The following is a 21,791-nucleotide window of genomic DNA, read 5'->3' on the forward strand; positions in this document are numbered from 1 at the left end:
AACATCATCGTCTACCACAATTGAACAACCAATAACACAACAATACGATCTTGCATTAGATATGGACTTCCGCCCAAAGTAGTCAAGACGTGTTGCAACGCTATACAAAACATACAAGATAATGGAAAATAAAGAGTACCATAAATTATTTCGAAAGCTAAACTGCAAACAACGTTTGATTGTCGAAGACATTGCACGAAAGAAGAGGACTAAACCAGCACAACAAATCAAATTATTTCTTTAAGGAAATGCCAGAACAGGAAAGATGCACATCTTACTATTACTAGTACAAATGCTTCTTCGACACTACACACACAAGTAGACACAAAACATAGACAGCCCAAGGGCATTACTCCTAGCATACATAGGAAAAGCTGCATACAACATTGGTGGATTGACAATACACTTTGCACTTCATCTACCACTGTTAACATCAAACTACACAGGTTTATCACTAGAAAGACTTCATCAATTATCAACAATGTATGCAGAATTGGAACTTTTGGTAATCGATGAGATATCATTGGTAGGCCAAAACACATTTACAGCTATTGACATGCGCATGCATGAGGTTAAACACAACCACGCCGAACCATTGGGAGGTGTGGACGTCATATTTTGTGGAGAGCTTTGTCAAGCAAGCCCAACCAAGGACAACTAGATCTTCTCACAAAAAACAGGGGGAACTGACACCAGCAAATACTATTTGGAGAGCACGTAAAATATTATGAGCTTAATCAGCCAATGAGACAACAACATAGACAATACATCGAAATCTTAAATAGAATACGAATAGGTGAGCAAGCAGAAGATGACATAACAGCTAGAAACCATCAATATCATCGACAACTGATAAGCAAAGAACATATTCCACACTTATTCTTTACAAATGCATTAAAAGATAAACACAATGCCGAAGTCTTTGAAATCCTACAAGGGAGAGCACACTTTCTAAATGCAATAGACAAAAAACATAACACATGTAGCAAATTAATTAAAATACCGAATGATCCAAAGTGCACAGTAGGGCTTCACTCCAAAATACAACTTAAAGAAAGAATGATTGTAGAAATTTGCTCAAGTAACTTAGATATATTGGATGAAATAGTAAATGGCGCGGATGGACTATTCATGACATATACTAACAACAACAACAACAACAACAACCCTTTAGTCTGGATTCTCTTTAGAGATCAAAAAACAGGAAAAAGAACATGCTATAAGAACAAGGAAGCCTACAACAAAAACATACCACCAACATGGACACCAATAGCACAAATAAAGAGGGAGTTTCAAGGGGGAAAAAACCAACTAAACACTGTAACAAGGATATAGTTTCCCATCCAACCAACATCTATAAGAACAATTTATCATTCACAAGGCCTATCATTGGATTCGCTCGCATTCGACCCAACTAGTATACGTACACATGGTTTAGTATACACTGCATTATCAAGAGTACGAGACCCAAATAACTTATATTTACTAAACAAAATTGAAAAAAAGCACATTAAAGTCGACAGTCAGGTACTACAAGAAATAGAAAGGCTACAAAAACATTTAGCATGGCAATTTCAACAAATAGATTGGCAAACACTTGAAAACCAGAAAATGAATATCCAATCACTAAACACAACATCGTTTGCTATATATAAAGAGGATATATTAGCAAACAACAAAGAGCCTCATGGCAGTAAACATAATATACTTTCAAGAAACACATGCAAAAAGTGACGATATACTACAGTTACAAGGATTTCAAAAAATTCAAAGACGAGATGGGTATGGAATAGCAACATACTACAAAGAAAAATGAATCTGAAAGAACATCATTACAAAAAAATGGATGGAGCTGAGTGCCTACTTACAATTTTCGAGCCAAAAGAACAAAATATTCAATGTCTACAAAAACCCAAAAACACAACCAGAAAACATTATAGACTGCTTGCAATATTTGTAAACAACCACAAAAAAGAAACAATAACTTGCATCATCGGAGACTTCAACATTGACTACTACAAACAAACAAGTCCCCTAAAAAAGTTACAACAATTTATGAATCAAATACATATGACACAATTAATAAGTTCGGCAACAACTATATATGGATCCACTATAGACCATATTTGGACGAATAACAACATACAAAATATTATGTACGGAACAAACTTTGCTTATTGGTCAGATCACTCCATTATTTACACGCCGCTTTAAGAAAGGCATAAGGGTAGAACTAGTGAATATAATTCACCTTGTTTTTAACAACTTTTTATCTTATGTGCATTGGCATTCTAGTCTTATGTCATGCTATCTCTTTTGGGTTATTTAACAATACTTTGAGAGCACATTTTTAACATAATCTTGTAGAACAAATAGTCTTCAAAATTTGAGGTGTTAGCTCATTTCTTCTATGTGTGGCTTAGGCAATAAAGGGCATTCCAATTCTAGGAATGTGCATCAATAGGAACTTTTTGGCTAGGTTTAGCAACATTACGGCATGGGATTGTGTGGGTAAGTGAGGCTCAATAGCTATTAAAACATTGTCCACAATTTAGGGACATTTTGTTTTGGCCTCTTGGCATTGCACATATGGCTATGTAGAATATTGCTAATCATAATTTACAAAAGCCATGGGTTTTTGAAAGTGATCTTCTATTATCCCACACACTTGTTACCGCTTTTTTTATATGTTTGCATTCGAGGATCTTTGTTGGATTGCATAAACTCATGAGTGTCCATTAGAGTCCTTGAGGAAATTTTTATTTAGTGTAGCTAATTTTCATACCCATTCTGGCCAAGATTAACAGTCCATCTCATTGTAGACCCTTTCCCCATATCATATGTGTTTAAGATAAAACACTGAATATAAAGGCATTTCATGAATTTATTACTAAGGATGTTAAGGCACAACATGTATAATTTTGTAAATGTAATTTTCATCTCATGAAACATCATCAACACTAAATCATGGACGTTTGATACAACAATCTAAATGTAAGGTGAAGAAATTCAATGTGAGTGATAGGGATGTAACCCTTAGTTTACGAAATTTAACGCAATCTTTTCCCCTAGAGTTAATTCAAAGATGCCTTTGTGATTGTACAGGTGCAGAAGGTTTCGTTGAAGTGAAGCAGGAAGTAGACGATCTGGATTTTCGCATGACTGATTTGCCCAACGAAGCAAGCTTGGTCGCAGAGTGAAGGAAGAACTGGACGACAATTTGGTTGCAATCAAGGAAGAATTCGACACTTCTCAATTCTGCATCAGTGATTGTGGGGAATCTAACGCAAATATGCTCAACGACGTGATGCCAGAAACTCATGACACTAGTAGCTTATTCTGGTTCGCATGATCCTTTGACGTTTCTTATATTTCTTTACTAGAAAGTAGACTGCTAATTTCATTCAAGTTAATGCACCAGCCTTTTGCAATGGTGTTTAAGCGGCCCAACGAATTGATGTTTGGCTGAGAAAACGTCCCATGAAGGAGAATGGTTTCTCGGTTTCTGGCAAACACACTATTCAAGGTCTCTATTATTGTGCTATGCACTGTTTATTTCGATTACATTTATGGCATGGTTCTGTTTTCGTTGCTTGTAATCTTTAATCGACTTTGGTGCGCTAGCTTCCCCTACCTATTTTCGTCCCCTACACTTTGTCCAATTGATTGGAGGTGGCGAAGCTGGAGTTGGTTCTTTTAGACATGTGAAAGCAGAGCAAGAAAACTTGTGGAAAAAAAGACAGAGAGGAAGATGCTCAAGAGGCTGCTGTGAAGTTCGCTTATGAAGAAGGTACATGCTTTTTTTCTTAGTTTATCTCATTTGACCACCCTTGAAGACTAGGGGTGATAGGGATGTAACATGCCACCCTTGAAGACTAGGAGTATTCATTAATACTTGAATGACATACTAAAGCCTTGCAAAGCATACTAAAGTATTGTGACTTGTTTAGAGTGGATGATTATATGATTTGTGCCACCATGTACCTTAACTCAATGAACATATGTATATTTCATTCAAAACCCCCAAATCTCCATTATGTGTAACCCTTTTATATCTTTTATTGGAGAACTTACACTTTTATAAGCCAATAGAGGATCACATATTTAATATAGCGAAACATAAGGTTAAGCTTGCTAGGGCTTATAGGGAGTTAAAAGTGATGGTGAATTTGATTCAATTGGCAAAGTGTAATTGTATTTCAAGGCACATTATGCACAAATTCTATCATCAGGAGTGAAAGAGGCTCACCATAAAGAGTTGGAGTGATTTGAACATTCTTTGCTTGCATAATGTCCTTGCCCCTTCCCCCCTCCCCCCCCCTTCCTCTCTCTCTCTAAAAATAAAAAAATAAAAAAATTTGAATGATTAATCACTATCATTGTGCATGTGTGTGTCAAATGGTCAAATGGACATTGAGATTCCCCTTCACTTTTGCTCAACCATTTCATGCCCCACCCTTCTTGTCTTTGGATTTTTAGATGCACTTTGAGTCATTAAAGAATGTTTTATAGCTTTGGGCATGCTTTTTTATCTTTGCATCTTTGCATGTGTGTCCTCACTCTAGAGCTTATTTTGCGAATCATTGTGCATAAAAGAATGCTCCAATAATTCTTCGAAGCCGTGCATGGAATTTTTTGGGTGGTTCAATTTCCTATGCACTCACATTTTCATGCCTAGTAGGTGCTTGATTGTCCTAAAGGCAAGTGTGCACCACCACCTAAAGAAGCACATGTGGGAGTTGAAAGAGATGTGAAAGGGGGAAGAAGGATTTTGAAGGTATTTTGTGTTGCATGGGAAGGTGTTGGAAGCTCTCTGGGAGGTACGAAGTGATGTTTTAAGAAAGGATGGGGGAGGTGAGAGTTACCGTAGTACTAGTGTTAGGGTTTCCATCCTTGCTTCACACATGAATTATTGAGCGTGGTGATAGCTAGGTTGGCTCGTTTGTGCTACCATGGTTGATGGGTTAGCTCATGTTGCTAGCCTCATGAAAAGAGAGCTAATCACAACCTTAACTATCCTTCTTGTTTCCAAGCTTGGCTAATTGAGAGTTGGAAGACATGAACACATTTGATTCATGCCTCTGTATGTATGCTTGCATGCATGCACACATAAATGTGTACATGCATGCAACACACATAGGCTTGGGGACATGAGAGGTACGATAGTACGATTGTTAGGGTTTCCATCCCTGCTTTCGTGAAAACTATAGCTAGGGCTCATTTGTGCTACCATGGTTGATGGGTTAGCTCGTATGTTGCTAGCCTCATGAAAAGAGATCTAATCACAACCTCAACTATCCTTCTTGTTTCCAAGCTTGGCTAATTGAGAGTTGAAAGACATGAATGAATCTGATTCATGCCTCCATGTCTTGCATGCATGCACACATAAATGTGTACATGTATGCAACACACATACGATTGCGCATGCGTGTACACACATACACACACACACACACACACACACACACACACACACACAGAGCGGGGGGAGGAGGGAGAGAGGGGGGGAGAGGGAGAGAGCGAGCAAATGCATGCACGCGAGAGAGAGAGAGAGAGAGAGAGAGAGAGAGAGAGAGAGAGAGAGGGAGAGGGAGAGGGAGAGGGAGAGGGGGAGGGGGAGGGGGAGAGAGAGAGAGAGAGAGAGAGAGAGAGAGAGAGAGAGAGAGAGAGAGGATGTTAGGACTCAAGGAGGGAATGAATTTAGCCCCCCCTGCCCCCTCACTCTTGCAGCCTTCCACATCCCTCACTCACACACACACAAGGAAGGGTGGGTATCCGATGGAAATGACTTGGTTGGGGCATCCCTTATGGTGGTTCAAATGCTTGCAGCTCTAGCGAAGAGTACCCTATTGACAAAGCTATCGCTGTAGTCACTATATCTAAAGGGTTCAAGTACTTTACAAAGAAGCTAAGATTGTGCTTAGCTAAGGAGAGGGGTGAAATTTTGGGCTTGAGGGCAAGTCTCTTTCTTCTCCTTGCCACCATCACACTACTGGCATGATTGCTAACATGGCCATATCGACACCACTAATATGAAGAGGACGTTATGAAGCATGAGTTACAACGACCACTAACATGAGTAGGAATTTATGAAGCATGATTTCCCTTGATTTGTTTTTCCAAGGCTAGCACTTGCATTGGTATAGTGGCATTGATATGACTTAATATTGTGAAAGTTAATGCTTGAGGTTGCGAAATAGAATAATACAAGCTCATATTTGTGTGGGATGGAGCATGCATAAAATTTCATACATGGTTTGAGGGGATTCCAATACCAATAGACATAAGCATGAGTGAGTCCATGTGCATTATCAAACTACTTCTCAAACTAGAACTTCATCAAGTAAATTGTCTTAAATCTTCTCAACGACCATTCATGTACTAATAGTGAACAAGACATTGAGTGTGAACATGCTTTAACAGTGCATGTGTCACTATAAGAATAGTTTGACATTGTCACTAAATATAAGGTGAATGGCCCTTACACATCACCATAAAAGTTCATGGAAATTGTAATAGCTGTAATGATCACCGATTGGTTATCCTTGATATTTGCCTCTTACATGAATGGCGAGGCCATCATCAATTTTAGAAATCCAAAGTATCAAAAGACAATGGACCATCCATGGGGGGATAGTTGCTTAAATGGAAGACTAAGATTGGGCTTCCATTGTGGATTGTGTTGCCATTGGGCATGAATAACCTTCAATGAGAGGCCGATGAAGAATTGTAAGTTTTTCAGTAGCCTAGCCTAAAGCACGAGGGACATGGATGAGAAGGTAGAGGCACAACCTTGTTTCCAAGTATACTAGCGACAGAGTTTAAAGAATGTCCACATTGCCTCAAATCAAAGTCAAAATTGAAGACTTGTAGAGGTGCTTGCCTTGATAAATAAGACTGCATTAGGCTCCCATTATTTTGATTCCATCTCATGTTATTTGAGTCCATGTCATGGGAACATGAAGAGCCTTCTATGAGGGAGGAGGGAGTTGTCGATCCACACAAGTACTTATCGCCCAATATAAGCATGTTATTAGCCCTGTAACTTGGTGGCCTTACTCAAACTTTTGGGTGAATGGACATGTGAGCATGGTTGAGTTGCCCACCATTTTTTAGATATTAGTGGTGCTTGATCAAACGAGCTAGATTGCATCTTCGAGTTGCAGGTGACATTGAGAGGGAGGTCTGTCCGTCACTGAAGGCAGATGGCGAGGGGTGAGTTGTGAGCGTCTAGACTTATTGGTTAAGGGAATGACTCTTGTTGTTGGGTGTGATGAGTTCGATTCCGAGGATCGAAGTCTGATGACCCACCGTCTATAGGGCCTCTCTAGCTTGTGCCCGGTGGTGTGATGGACTTGTGATCATCCCGTCTTCTAAACTAATCCCCAAACCCAAAAAAAAAAAAAAAAAAAAAAACTAGTTCTGCGTCTCCATCACCATCGCAAGCACGCCATAATTCGGAGCTCCGAATTCTGCTGAAATGCTACGGAAATCGACCAGTTTCCTCACCGAATTCTTCATCTTTCAATCGAAAGAAACTCTGAGCATCCTCTGCTAAATTCGCTTTACAAGCTTGGTTGTCGTTCAATTACGTCAATTCTTTGCCAAGACCAGGTACTCGCGCCTTCGTTTCATCAGACGTACTGCTTTCTTGACAAAACAACTATCTTCCGGTCTTCGATCGATCTTCTCGGATATTTTGGACTGCAAGAATCCAAAGTTGGAATTACCGAGCATAGGCATGCGTCCTGGTGACGGGAAAATTTTCAGATTGCAATTCGTATGCCCGCTTCTCTCCTTGTCTCATCTGCTTGTCACACATATATACGGAAAAGATGAAAGCAAGCGAACAGGCGGAATATGCGGCGATCCTTTTGGATCCCACAACCGTTTGCTTATGTCGTGATTAAAGCTGGATTGTAAAATGCATCACAAAAAACGCAGCCACCACCTGCTGAATCTTCTTCGCGCTATTTATCGGATTTCACTTTTCCAGGCTACCGATGCCGTTGAGAAGCGTCATGCTCGTATGTGGTGGTAGATGGAAGCTGCAGAGACTGCACTTCACGATGAGAAGGTGCGTTCATGGATTCCTCGCAGCACTTCATCCTATGCCATGTCCCGGGATTATTGGATGCCGGACAGCAGCTGTTCCGTTTGTTATGAATGCGATTCTCAGTTCAACTTACTCAATCGCCGGCATCATTGCCGCATCTGTGGCCGCATATTCTGTGGAAAGTGCACTCAAAATAAGCTACCAATTAGGGATGGGTGTATTAGACAGCGAGGAGAACTGGAGCTTGTTAGAGTTTGCAAGTTTTGTTTCAATAACCGAGAACACGAATCTGTTTGCTTTAATGGACGAGACGGTTCAACACCCACTCTTACTCCGTCATCATCAAGTCGCAGTCTGGCAAGTAACAGCACAAGTGGTGGTAGCTCCACTACGTCATCCATGTATCCTGGGCCGAGGTCTACAAGTTTTAAATTTCCGACACAGCTAGCGGATGCTAGTGCTGCTGTTTCAGAGGAACAGCTTAGAATGATTCGGCTAGGTAGGATAAACAAAAGAACAGTGTCTCCCAGGGGTAGAGAAGGATCTCCAAGTCCTTATGACTTCTGCAATAATGGCAGGTAACTTTTTCTTTGTTTTAATCTAGAATCCTTTTCCCTTTGCCCTCGTGCTTGGAATTTCTGTTACTGGCTGGGATGTCATTCCCTTGCATGATGTATCTTTGGCAGAAGTGATGACGAGGATGATGATTTCCACAATGAAGAAGAATACAGCAATCTCAGAATTGAACAGGTGCGTGGGAATAATATGCAGGATCAACAACAGTGTTCTGCCTATGTAGATATTGACACCTCCAATTCTATGTATGATAATATCCTGGCCAGTGAATCAAGCCCTTTTAGTACAGAATCTAATATGAAGGCGGTGGATGAATTTAATAGTGGAGAGAATGAACATAAGAGTCTCAACCGTCTCAGTCCTGAGACTAGAGAACAGTCGCTTTCCAACAGATCTGAAGTGTCTGCAGAGTACTATGGGGGGCCAGAAGAAGGTGCGGATGACAACAGCTTCTATGCATCTTTGTACAAAGAACCGTTGTCTTCATGCGAAGGAGAATTGCCTCTTGATGTTGAAAATAATGCATTGATATGGGTTGCTCCACCGCCAGAGGATGAGGTTGATGAGATGGGTACTGTTATGGGTGATGATGATGCTGATGATGATGATGTGGAGGGTGTCTGGGGTTTGGCCCGCTCATCGGGAAACCTGAGCAGCTGTGACTTTAGGAACAAAGAAAAAGCAACGTCAGAGGAACAACGGAAGGCCATGAGGGCAGTTGTAGATGAGCATTTTAGGGCACTTGTTGCACAGCTTCTCAGTGGGGAGGGTATTCAAGTGGAAGAAGGTGGTGATCAGCAAAGCTGGGTAGAGATTGTGACAGCTCTTTCTTTGCAAGCTGCAACTGTTGTAAAGCCAGACACAAGCAAAGGTGGAGGCATGGATCCAGGAGGGTATGTGAAAGTGAAGTGTGTGGCCACTGGCCAGCGAAGTGAAAGGTGAGTACAGAAATTAACTTGGTTATTTTCAGGATTGGAACTTCTATTTATCATTGCCTTGTGGCTAAAGGTGTCCTTTAATATGTAAGCTTGGAAAGCTTTCTTTGCTGCCTTTCTTATACAGTTTTATGGCAGTTGTGTGGTGAAGGGAATTGTTTGCAAAAAGAAATTAGCTCACAAACGAATGGCATTGCGTTACAAGAACCCAAGGTTGCTCCTCTTGGGAGGTGCACTTGAGTATCAGAGGGTTTCGAATCAATTTTCTTCACTGGACACTCTGCTACAGCAGGTACATCTAGGCATAAGTACAGTGAGCTTTCTGTAAGAAAGGTGCAGGAATGCAGTAGATTTCTGCTTGTTTGTTTGCACTGTAATGGGACTGGACACCTAAAAGGGAGTGTTTTGGAATGCAATACCTTGAAAGCTGGTTTGTCACGATTCTTGACTTAACTTCCCTTTTCGCTTTAATTCCAATGGGTACATGATGGATCTGCTTTTTTGTAGAATTCTCAGCAGCTGCAGTGCATGCCCTCCATCTCTCCTTGAGTCTCTTCCCCCCCCGGAACAACCTACTCACACTTTCAACCCAACTTGATAATGAATCAACCTAACACAAACTTACACAACTAAGCCCTGAGAAGGGTTAGCGCAGCATAGAACAACAATCTGGCTGGCTTCCCTACCTACATATTTTGGACATTGTCCCCAACATGCCTATTCTAAACTTGCCAGTCACCCCTGCCCAGCCAGTTGGAGAGAGGAGTGCCCGAGCCATGCCAGTGAAGCATGAGAATGGGTTCTGGATGGCAAGGGATCTGCAAGAAATTACCAAGAATTTGGCCTTTACAGTAGACAAAACTGAAGTTGCACATATGCCAGGGCGACAGGGATTGTCCGGTATAGCAGTCCAAGTAGAAGTAGAAGTAGAATTTATTATCGTCCTCAGGGGGCCAAAAATGACCCATGGGACCTAATCATCAGTACAAAAATCTCCTCCAATGTGGAGGGGTCAAGAATTTTCAAGTTCTTGGCGGTATGAAAAAAGACGGGTGATGAAGAAGCTCCATGGGGGAGAGAAGTGAGAGAAACAGGTTGCAAGTGAGAGAAGGGGAGCGTAGAGGAGCCTTAAGAAAAAGACGAATGGGAAGAGCAGATGAAGACCCCTCTTATCAGAGGAAAAGAGCATGCTCTGAGGTAGCCCCTGTGCTTTTGTTTCTTGGTGTTTGTGTTGGTGTTTCTTTTAGTTTCAAAAGAGAGTTTGATTGAGTATGCATGTGCTTTCTAAGTTAGAAATGCAATTTTGTATCTTTGTAGGAAGCGGTACAGAAGTGTAAGGGGTCCATTTAGTTTTTTATGTTTTAAATGAGAGAGAGAGAGAGAGATTTTATTCCTGTTTTTTGGAAGATTTTGTTTCTTGATTTGCTTGTTTATTTTTGCTTAGCCTCCTTCTTCCTTTCTTCTTTATTTTTAGTTTTTTATGTTTTAAATGAGAGAGAGAGAGAAAGAGATTTTATTCCTGTTTTTTGGAAGATTTTGTTTCTTGATTTGCTTGTTTATTTTTGCTTAGTCTCCTTCTTCCTTTCTTCTTTATTTCCTTGTTTTCTTTCTCTTTTGTTTATTTCACGTATTTTAGTAAGCACTGGGTTTGCCCAAGAGACTCCGCGGGTCTTTAGAAACCCAGTATAGCTGCTTATGCTTGGGCATTGATGAGGACATAAGTGTTGCTTGCTTGCTAAGTACGTCTTCCTTTTGTTTTTCAAAAAACTTTTTGTTACCTCTGTTCTCTCTTTTATTGTCTGTGTAGATTTTTGGACTTTAGAACAACTAAAAATCTAAATTTGTATGATTGGACATATTCTAGTCTTACAAAGGTGTTTTTTCTATCACCTTAGCGGACATGCAAATTCTTTGAATTTTTGTTATTATTATTAATGTTTTTCATTTTGTTTAATATTTTATTCTTAATTTTTTTTTCTTTCTTTTTAATTTTTAAAGATTTTTAGTTAACTTTATTATTTTCATTTTTATTTTTACAAAAAGTGAGCTTTTGCTTATTTTTCTCTCATTTGTTTATTTCACTGCTCCTTTCTCATTTCTTGTCTTTGGTAGTGTTGTCATGTTCTACATTTTTTATTTTTAAAATTTAATTTTATATTGGTAACTTTCCTCTCCTCTCTCTCTTTTTTGGTGCTTATTGGCTTAGCGATACATGCTATGATGAATTTGCTTTTGGAAACCAACAAGGCGATCTCTTGGGACGTCATCTTGCTCCTTTGACATACCCTTGATGTAGGACAAACCTATGGGATGGCTTTTATTCGTTTTCAAGAACATGTTAGGGAAGCTAGAAAAGTTCCTAGGAAGAATTCCTTGATTAAGAATTTAAAACCCTTATGTGCGGCAATGGCAAAGTATGGTTTCGAATCTTTTCATTGCTTTCCTATTGAGCATATAGAGGGCCATTTTAATAATGCCAAGTATTTTTACAAGGCTGCTTGACCTCGTGAATTGTTTTGGATGGGAACCTTTATACACGTTCTTCCCAAGAGGTTTTAATTTGGAAGGAAAATCAACTCATCGTAAGAATAAAAGAACCTCTAAAAAGAAACGGTTGATGTGGCGAACTCATATCAAGCCCTTTAACATTCCTCTTTACCAACATTGTCATACACCTACCCTTGTATGGAAAGCTAAAGTTATGTTATGGGGTTGCCCTAGCTTTATTACAATCTCACATGTTGTTCGTGAGTTGCCTCCCTCACTTCCTCTTTCTCCTCCTTCGGCTCCTTTAACTTCCTCAGTTCCTGGAGTTTTTGCTTCTCGAGACTATAAAAGAAGACTTCTTAACCTAGATAGACTAATGTCTCTGGGCCTTTTTTCAATAAAAATATAATGTCAAAGCTCTTTTCAAAGTTCAATACACGGATTTGAATCTAAATAAGCTCCATTATATACAACTTAAAACTTCTTTGGATCACTTTTTAAAAGTAAAAGCTTCCTTTCAAAGCAAATAACTCTATCTAAACAAGGAACTCTTGATTTCTACTTTTACTTCTCCCTCTCTTGACAAGGTAGGCTTGAACTCAATTTTGAAGTCTTCTGCAATAATGCATTCTCTCCCTCATTATGAGAGAAGAATGTGGAAGCATCCAGCAGTAGCTTGGAAGTATGTAAGAACTTTAGGACTAAAGGCTTTGAACTATGGAGAGATAGGGCTTTCAGAGCATTCAAAATCTTCGAGAACCTTGTTGTTGTAAAAGTAAGAGATTCCAAAGCTTTGTTGATGCTGATTTAGGACATGTAGTCACAGCTGATACGTCAATTTGCTTTCTAGTAACTTAAGAGACCTTTTCATGAAAGGCACAAAATTTCGATTGTACTCTTTAAATTTTAAAGAGTCTTTCCTTTTAAAAGCTATTGATAAGGGAATCTCAAAGTTTGCTTTGCAAATAGAAGAAAGTTTGGGAGTTCAAAATATCTTATGAGAATGGAAAGGGAAGATTTTGAAGAAAGTTGCTTTGAAACTAGAAGAAGGCCCTTCCGTCAATCGCTCAAAGCAAAGTAACCATCTTTCTAAAGAAGATGAAACTCTTCTTCGAAAATTCTATAGGAAATTTGTCATTTCTTATATGGACAACTGTTCCAATAACTTTGTTTTTATTTGCAAACAGTTTTACTTAGAATGTCTTTTGAGAGAAGTGAACTCGTCTGCCAAAACTTACGCCTTGCCTTAGTTTCTCAAAAAAAATGATAGGGCAGGTATTGATAGAAATAAGACGTTGCATAAACTCAAATTCATAAGTGAAAAGCTAAAAGTTTGCTAAAAAGACAGCACAATTAGTGCCCATGGGGATTCCTATAATTTGTTGAAACAAAGAATCACCTATTGTGATGTAAAGATTATCTAAAAGAAAATCTATCCAAGAGCAAACATCTTCAACACTACCTTTGTGTATCTTTTCTTTTTAGAATCGATGTCATGGTCTTTATTATTTAGCCACAAAAAGTCAAAACATAAAGTTGTTTTTTCAACTTTTAGCACTTTGCATCTATCTTTATCAAATCTCAGCTTGAAAACTTTAGCCACTAGCTTTTTTATTCTACACTTCAGATCTTCCAACTTGATCTTTGTGTAAAGCGTAGTAAAATCATAGAATTGAAGGAGAATAGGAGACATGCTTCGAGAGGAATTTAAAAAATTTACAACAGGAATCACTCCTATAGAGTTGTTTAAAAGTGAGCTTAAGTGCGAAGGGACATTTGCCTCCTTTAATAAGTCCCTCCAAAGTTCATGGACACTAGGCAACATGGCTTTGAAGCAGTAGCTTAGCCATTTAGAGACATCCACCAAAGTATTCTCAAAAGTAGCTGCAATAAATCTTGGCTTTTTTGGAGTTTTGTGAAACTTCCAAGCAGCACAAAGAAAAGGGATACTTGGATTGCAAACAAACCCAGAAGACTTGGTATTTTGAGATCAAATCCCAAAAGCTTACCAAGTTAGGCGTTTTATAGATGATTTATTTGCACCATATGTTGTTGACTTTCAAGACTTTATGTACTTGTGCTTTTGGAGAAGGAATCTATCCTCGTGACTCTTGTGAACTGAACTGCACTTCAAGAGGGGATTCTTGTGTTTCTTAGATCTTAGACTTTCTCAATCTATTGTAGGATTAGAGGTTGATATATACGATAAACGTGAGCAACATGAATATAGTGGTTTACACATTATAAAAATGCCTCACATTGACTCAAAAATTTCTGATTTGGCAAAATATGGAGTCATTTCTTCCCAATTCCGCCTTGTACAACTAAGGAGTCTTTTATCTAGTAATTTGATCACTTTACTAATACACAAGAGGTATAATCCAAGAAAAATAATGAACAAAGTACGCACAATCTTAGATCTGAAGTCTTTTGTCTATGGTGTATCGGCCTTAGGTATGTTTAGAATGATTGAACATAAGCTGAAAACAAAAAGCGGGGAGCTGAATAGCCTATTTTTCTTTTAGTTTCAAAAGAGAGTTTGATTGAGTATGCATGTGCTTTCTAAGTTAGGAATGTAATTTTGCATCTTTGTAGGAAGTGGTACATACGTGTAAGGGGTTCATTTAGTTTTTGATGTTTTAAATGAGAGAGAGAGAGAGAGAGAGAGAGAGAGATTTTATTCTTGCTTTTTGGAAGATTTTGTTTCTTGTGTTGCTTGTTTATCTTTGCTTAGTCTCCTTCTTCCTTTCTTCTTTATTTCTTGTTTTTTTTCTCTTTTGTTTATTTGACATATTTTAGTAAGCATTGGGTTTGCCCAAGAGACTCCGTGGTCTTAGAAACCCAGTATAGCTGCTTATGCTTGGGCACTGATGACGACATAAATGTTGCCTTGCTTGCTAAGTATGTCTTTCTTTTGTTTTTCAAAAAAGTTTTTGTTACCTCTTTTTTCTTCTCTTTAGTTTTCTCTTTTATTGTCTGTGTAGATTTTTGGACTTTAGAACAACAAAATATCTAAATTTGTATGATTGGACATATTCTAGTCTTACAAAGGTATATTTCTTTTATTTCCTTGTATGTCTCTCCCACTCAACAAAGAATGGGAATTCTATGAACATTAGCTGAATTGAGAAGAGGGGGGAGGGGAGGGACGGGGCCCAATGAAATAGGGGAAGCTCCCCCCCCCCTCCCTTTCTCTCTTCTTTACTAGGTAGGCAGGAGGCAATGGTATGATTTTATTATTATGGTTTGCTGCCTGGAAGCTTAGATCCACACCAACGGTTCTGCATGTCAGAGAGCTCACCTCTATATTGCAACCCTTTTTCTTAAGATTGTTGGATATTGTGAGTCTAGCATTTCACCTACCTTTGCATTGTTAGAACTGTGTTCAGTTTGCTTGACATGGAAGTGTTGATTATGAGTTTGAGTGCCACCCATATGTAACCCGAATTACAGTGGCTCTTTTTTCATCTGTTAGTAGTTGTGTTTGTCTTTGCATGCCTCAATAAAATACTCATCGGTCATCCACTAACAGTTCTTCCAGAGAAAAAATGAGAGGCATACATTCCATGGGGGTAAGCCTATTTCTGATGGAATCTACAGTTTAGTAATTCTTGCAGGGAATAAAAGATTTGTCCATTTGTATTGACCTGACTAGAACAACCCCTACTTAAATTTCTGTTTGTGGATTCCATGATCTATGCGAGTAACGCTCTATTTTGTGCCATGTGTTTTTTGCTCCTTTTACACTTTCAATTGAGCATGGTCTGGTCTTCATTGTTATTCTACATGGATCGTGTCATACATGATGGTTATTGCTGTTGCAGTTTCAAGATTTGGCATATAAATGATGTATGTTTGTGGAGCTTCAAGATTAAAGATGATGCCCATGTTTTTTATCATAAATGGAATATCTGTTTTGATTGTGCACTCTTGTAAATTCAGACAAATCTTATATTGGCTAAGTGTCTTGCAGGAAACAGATCATCTGAGCATGGCTGTGACAAGAATAGAGGCACATCATCCAAATGTGCTGCTCGTTGAAAAAACTGTCTCACGACATGCACAAGAACGGATTTTAGCCAAGGAAATTTCTCTCGTGTTGAATGTCAAGAGGCCTCTCTTGGAACGCATAGCAAGGTGCACAGGTGCAAGTATAGTCTCTAACCTAGATCACTTAACTTCAGCCAACTCCACTAAAACTGGGCATTGTGAGCTCTTTCATGTGGAGACGTATGTTGAGGAGGATGGAAGTAAAGGTCAAGGCCGGAAAAAGCTACCAAAGACTCTCATGTTTTTTGAGGGCTGTCCCAAACCATTGGGATGCACGGTCAGTAATTTTATTAGTGATTATGATGAAGTTTTTTGTTCTTAGGTAGGTCAGCAGTATCAAGCATGCTTTTGATCAACATGAAGCAAGGAACTTAATGACTTTTATTGGAAGAAGATGCAAATATTTGGAATAATCCCTTGAAACAAAACTATTGGAAAACCCTTAAAGAAGAAGGCACATGTGAAACATTATCGAAATCTCCAAAATAAAGTTTTTTGAATAGAATTGAGATGGGCCACGTAATAGTTAAAGTACTTTAAAAGTATCTAAGAAAATGTATTAGCTGCAGTAGAAATCTATCTTTATGTAACATGTTAAAGCATATAAATTTGTTGGAAAGGTCACCTCCCCATCTGTAAGCCCCCAAATGAGGAGAGCATGGGGGGGGTTGAACCTGGGAACTGAGAGAATGCCACATGAGCAGCAGCATGGCTGCCATGGAGGTAGTAATCAGCGAAAGAAAGGAGCCACTGATGTGGCAATGATGTCAGCAACAGTATAGGGGATGCCACGTGGCTGTACTGGGCTGGAAGGAGCCTTGCAAGAGGCAGAACGAGCAGGGCAGCACAGGTGCCTGCACATGGCTGAAGGAGGGGGAGCCAGGAAACCTGGTTGGCCAGATGGAGGGCTGGTAGGGCTGGTTCCAGCCAGCCTAACATGCCTGGAAGAAGGGAGGACGAGGGGCTGGACCCTGCAATAAATGGAGGGCATTATGCCCTGGAACAAAGGCCTGGAGCGGGTTGGTTTTTGGGACCTGCAGCAGACTGGTTGGCCAGAATGAGGCTGACTGGTCGGTGGAGTTCTCAGCCCCTTGGGGGCTTATAAAAGGAGAGGCCTCAGGCCTCATTTGAGCATCCAGCACACCAGCAGTTTTGTGAGCAGCAGGAGCAGTAGTGCACACATCTTCAGGCCTACTTCCAAGAGGTAGAAGAGTGCAATAGAGGCTGCATACTGAGCTCTCTGTCACGAGGGCGTGATTTCTGGCGCATGCATGTTGGCCTGCATGTGGGCAAGACCCTAGGAAAACTAAGAGCGTGCTCAAGGGTTGCTTGATGTGCTAGAACCCCTAGAAATTGTGCCTTGGGGGTGATTTTGTGGTTTGGACCAAAAAGGGGGCAAAATATCCTTAGTTTTGAAGTTGGTCCTTGGAGGGGTTTTAAAAAGGCCCCACTAGAGGGGGCCTAGGGGCAAATGAAGCCCTTAGGGGCAACCTAAGGCATGGGCTGCCACGTGGCATGCCCATGCAAGTCCCTTTTGGAAAGGAACTCCTCGGGAGGAGCTGGCTGGACGACAGGTGACGGGAGAGAGGCTGTGGAGTGGGCCAAAGGATATGCACGGGAAAAAAAGGTCCTTTGCCTGGAGCGCATGTATGGAGCTGTACGGCGCTCGGACTGTAGGTAGTGCACGAGACTAGTATGGCTGACTACCGGTTGGGCAGAGGCATTTCTGGTACGGGAGCTGTGGTACAGGCTGTAGCTAGCTTATGTATGGAAATCCCAGGGACCTGCTGGTCTACGTGTACGAAAGAGAGTACAATTGCTGATCTATTGATTGCGTACGGTTGGAGCCTGCACCTTGTGATGATGAACGGGATGATGTACGTACAAGCTGTTGTTACCGTACAGACGTACGGATTTGGAAGGGGATGCTGATAGGTTGAGGACGGTCTTGGTATGGGCTGCCAACAGGCTAAGTGTACGGATGATCAACAGGTGACGGGAGAGAGGCTGTGGAGTGGGCCAAAGGATATGCACGGAAAAAAAGTCCTTTGCCTGGAGCACATGTATGGAGCTGTATGGCGCTCAGACTGTAGGTAGTGCACGAGACTAGTATGGCTGACGACCGGCTGGGCAGAGGCATTTCTGGTACGGGAGCTGCGGTATGGGCTGTAGCTAGCTTATGTATGGAATCCCAGGGACCTGCTGGTCTACATGTACAAAAGAGAGTACAATTGCTGATCTATTGATTGCGTATGGTTGGAGCCTGCACCTTGTGATGATGAACGGGATGATGTATGTACAAGCTGTTGTTACCTTACCGTACAGACGTACGGATTTGGAAGGGGCTGCTGATAGGCTGAGGACGGCCTTGGTATGGGCTGCCAACAGGCTAAGTACAGCCTTTGTGTACAGATGATCAGAGAGTTATGCTACATGTGCATTGCTACAGGATCTGTACGGACTAGGCACGGTAGCTTATGCCAAAGTACGGGCTGTTGTACATCGCCATTCAAATGCACACACTGTTGAACGTTGTTGTACACATGGATTTGTGAGCACGGTGGTTGTTTCCTTGGGCAGCGTGCATATACAACACCGATAAGGCTATTGCTCATCTTGGGACGTGTTCTCACCATGGGTCACTTTTGGGCGACTGCTTCAGTCCAAGGCTTCATCTAATGTTAGCTGTGTGTGCATGCTTTAACTTTACCCGGTGAGCTAGTAAATGGCCATGTGGCCCCTGGTATTAGTTATTGTGGACTGTGTGGCCTGGCAAAGCTACTTGAAAACAGTCTTGGGCTGAGTGGATCAGAATTAAATGCTTAGTGTTAAGCTTTGTGAGAACAATGCATAACAAAGTGTAAGGATGGGGAATTGATGCCTACCAGAGTGTGAAAATTTGCCAATGGATGCTAGGTGTGTATCCTTGCTTTATCCTTGTCCTGAGCACGTGAATGGCTAAGAGGGCACTCATGGCAGCTAAGGGAGTATTGGTTGCTAGGAACGGGCCTAAGCTCAGTGCAAGTGTTTTGGACCTTTTAGCTATGCTTGATGGAGGTCACTTATAGTAGAGATAATGTAACCGGCCTTTGAATGACAAAGGGTAGTATAACTTACTCTATTATCTCACAACACCAAAATACAGCCACCGTGTTCCATTGCCATTGCCCAAACACAATACTTAGAGCATACAATTTCTATCACTGAACCATACAAAACAAGGGAGGCTAGAATGCCCCTACTCAAAAGCATACACAGTGACACTTGTTGGCCCCAACACGTGGCGCCCCTTGCGGTCTTTATTTATTCATTGGTTAGTTTAAATACAAGGGACTCCCTTCTTGAACTCACCCGCAGGTGCAACCCAGTACAATGTCAACCCATGGCTGTGCAAGTGACCAACTCCCAGTGCTATTCTCTTGGTTCCCTTCAGTAGCCATGCATATCACAAGCAGGACAACCTAGCATCAAGCCAAGCAATGCATCTACACAAATCAAAGCCATTACTGAGCGCTTGCCACTGCACCCCCAAGAAGAGAGTATCACAACCAGTGCCTCAATCCTCTTCCAGGCCAACGGTAGGCATCCAACCTTCTAGAAACTCAGCAAGAATGATAGTAGCACAAATCAGAAGGAGAAGACAAGAATTTGGCCAACAAACGGAGCGTGTTTCAGCTCGAAACAGCTTCAGAAGATGGTTGAACAGCAGATAGCAGACTTTGGTAGGAGGGAGCTGTCCTTGACTGACTTCCAGCACCAGCAAAGGTCATAAAAGAGAGTGTCCAGCTAGCTGTAGCAAATCCGCCATGAATTGGTCCACTAGAATGAAGATTCCAGCCCACTGAAAGTGAAACCAGCCTCAACAACATAAAGGGTGGTAGGATCCACGTAATTACACCATACACAGTAAATAGACAAGCAAATATGCACCACACCACAAATCACAGGGGAGCTAGAGCGCTCCTACTCAGAAACAAAGACACCGATTGGCCCCAAATGCTGGCACCCCTTGCGGTATTTATTTAACATTCATTTGAAGCCAAGTGGCTGATTGCAAAGGTCTCTAGGAAGCTGCTCCACATGTATATCAATGCCCTTAGACTTCCTGTCCAGCCCACCCTGTAATTCCCTGCTCAACTTCAAATGGTGAACGGCATCCAATTACTAGACAATCCTGTATCCTCAGCCAACCAAAGCATGCAACAGAGACCCCAATAGCATCCATTGTTTGAACCACTCGTGCAATCGCACATCCAAGTGCTCAGCCAGCCAAACACGGTTGAACAACTGCAAGACAAAGCCCTCAATAGCTGAACTCTGGTGCAATCAAACAACCAAACACTTCCCAGTGGGTTGCCCCAATCTATAGCCTCCCTGGCCACTGCCAACATCATAAATCGACCCTTCTTCGCGAGGAAAGAAACCCAAACACAATAACTAGCCAGCAACCAATCAGGGAACGGCAAAAGCAGGCAAAGACAAGCCTTCTTCTACCTGGAATCCACAGAAGAGAGGTCACCCTGGCTGGAAAACCCTAGATCTTGCGGAGATAAGCTGATTCTGCTTTGGCACAGCCCCAAATACAGCTTAGAAGCGAACACCCACACATGGAAAGTTGCCAAAGTCAACTGGCACAGCTCGGAAGCCTCTAGAATCAAATCACAATCTTCCTGCACAGCCCAGAAATAGAATCGCAATTTCCCTGCAACAGCCTGGATAGCCTGGAAACTCCTGAAAATAGATTGCAATCCTTGTAGCAGCCCGGAAATACCTGGAAACAGTACCAGAACAGGACACAGTCACTTGGCACAGCCCGGAGGACTTGGAAACTGGATCGCATTTTGTAGCAAACACCCTTGGCAGAAATCACAATCTGCAACAAGCCTTCGATCTGGTGCATTTTTCTCTGGCAGGCCCTGGATGTGCTGGTACAGGCCCTGACTGATGACGATTTCCTCTGGCAAGCCCCGGAAGCTCCTGGTAATCTGCGATTTTGCTGGCAGGCTCTGGCAGCTCACAACTGATGATTTGGCTCCTTTTGGAACTGATTTGGCCAACTGAACCCAAAATAAGAGCTCTGGGTCCCTATTGTAGTCCTGTGCTAAAAATAGCAGTTTTTAATTGCACCACTCTTTTGGCCCCCCTTGTTGCACATTTTGGCCCTAGGAATTAATTGCCTAGTAACTGGGCGCACATTCACTATTTCCAAGGGCCCACTAGGAATTTTAATTTCCCAAGTCCCGCCCCATGGCGGGACCCTCGCGCCCTAGAGGCTCAAGGCAGTCACACGCAAATTACGGGAGTCACAAATCAAAAGTCCCATAATTTCACATCCTCGTGACAGACCCCCCACTTGAAAGAAGGCAAACGTCCTCGATTGCATGCAAACCAAAACAAAAAGAAAGAGTAGCAATGGAAAAATCAAAAGCAAATGAAATAACCAAAGCTGAAATAGAAAAATAATTAATAACCAAATCTGAAAGATAGCCAACAATGCCATCAACAGATCAACCAAGTCTGAAATGGGAGCGATCCAACAGACCAACCAAATCTGAAAGGATAGCTTGCCAATGCCGCCAACAGGTCAACCAACAATGAATATGTATTTGTAGAGCCTAGGTAACAAATACATAACACATTGCACATAAGATGCATCAAAACCAAGTGCCTAGCACACCAATCATAGA

The 21,791-nt window shown here is 41.3% G+C and overlaps 1 protein-coding gene across 1 annotated transcript in view; it reads left to right on the forward strand.

The window, feature by feature from the left end:
* The first annotated feature begins 7,481 nt into the window (after positions 1–7,481).
* Positions 7,482–21,791, forward strand: part of LOC147898747 (1-phosphatidylinositol-3-phosphate 5-kinase FAB1A-like) — a 48,290-nt gene continuing 33,980 nt past the window's right edge. Inside the window, exons 1-4 of the mRNA XM_087379073.1 lie at positions 7,482–8,634; positions 8,743–9,570; positions 9,706–9,859; positions 16,028–16,381. Coding sequence (XP_087235199.1) covers positions 8,042–8,634; positions 8,743–9,570; positions 9,706–9,859; positions 16,028–16,381 — 1,929 coding nt within the window. The 5' untranslated portion in view covers positions 7,482–8,041. The remainder of the gene's footprint in view (positions 8,635–8,742; positions 9,571–9,705; positions 9,860–16,027; positions 16,382–21,791) is intronic.

This window comes from Dipteris shenzhenensis, chromosome 9 (genome assembly GCF_047967505.1).
Source record: "Dipteris shenzhenensis isolate YYH24624 ecotype China chromosome 9, Dip_SZ_1.0, whole genome shotgun sequence".
Classification (NCBI taxonomy): Eukaryota; Viridiplantae; Streptophyta; class Polypodiopsida; order Gleicheniales; family Dipteridaceae; genus Dipteris; species Dipteris shenzhenensis.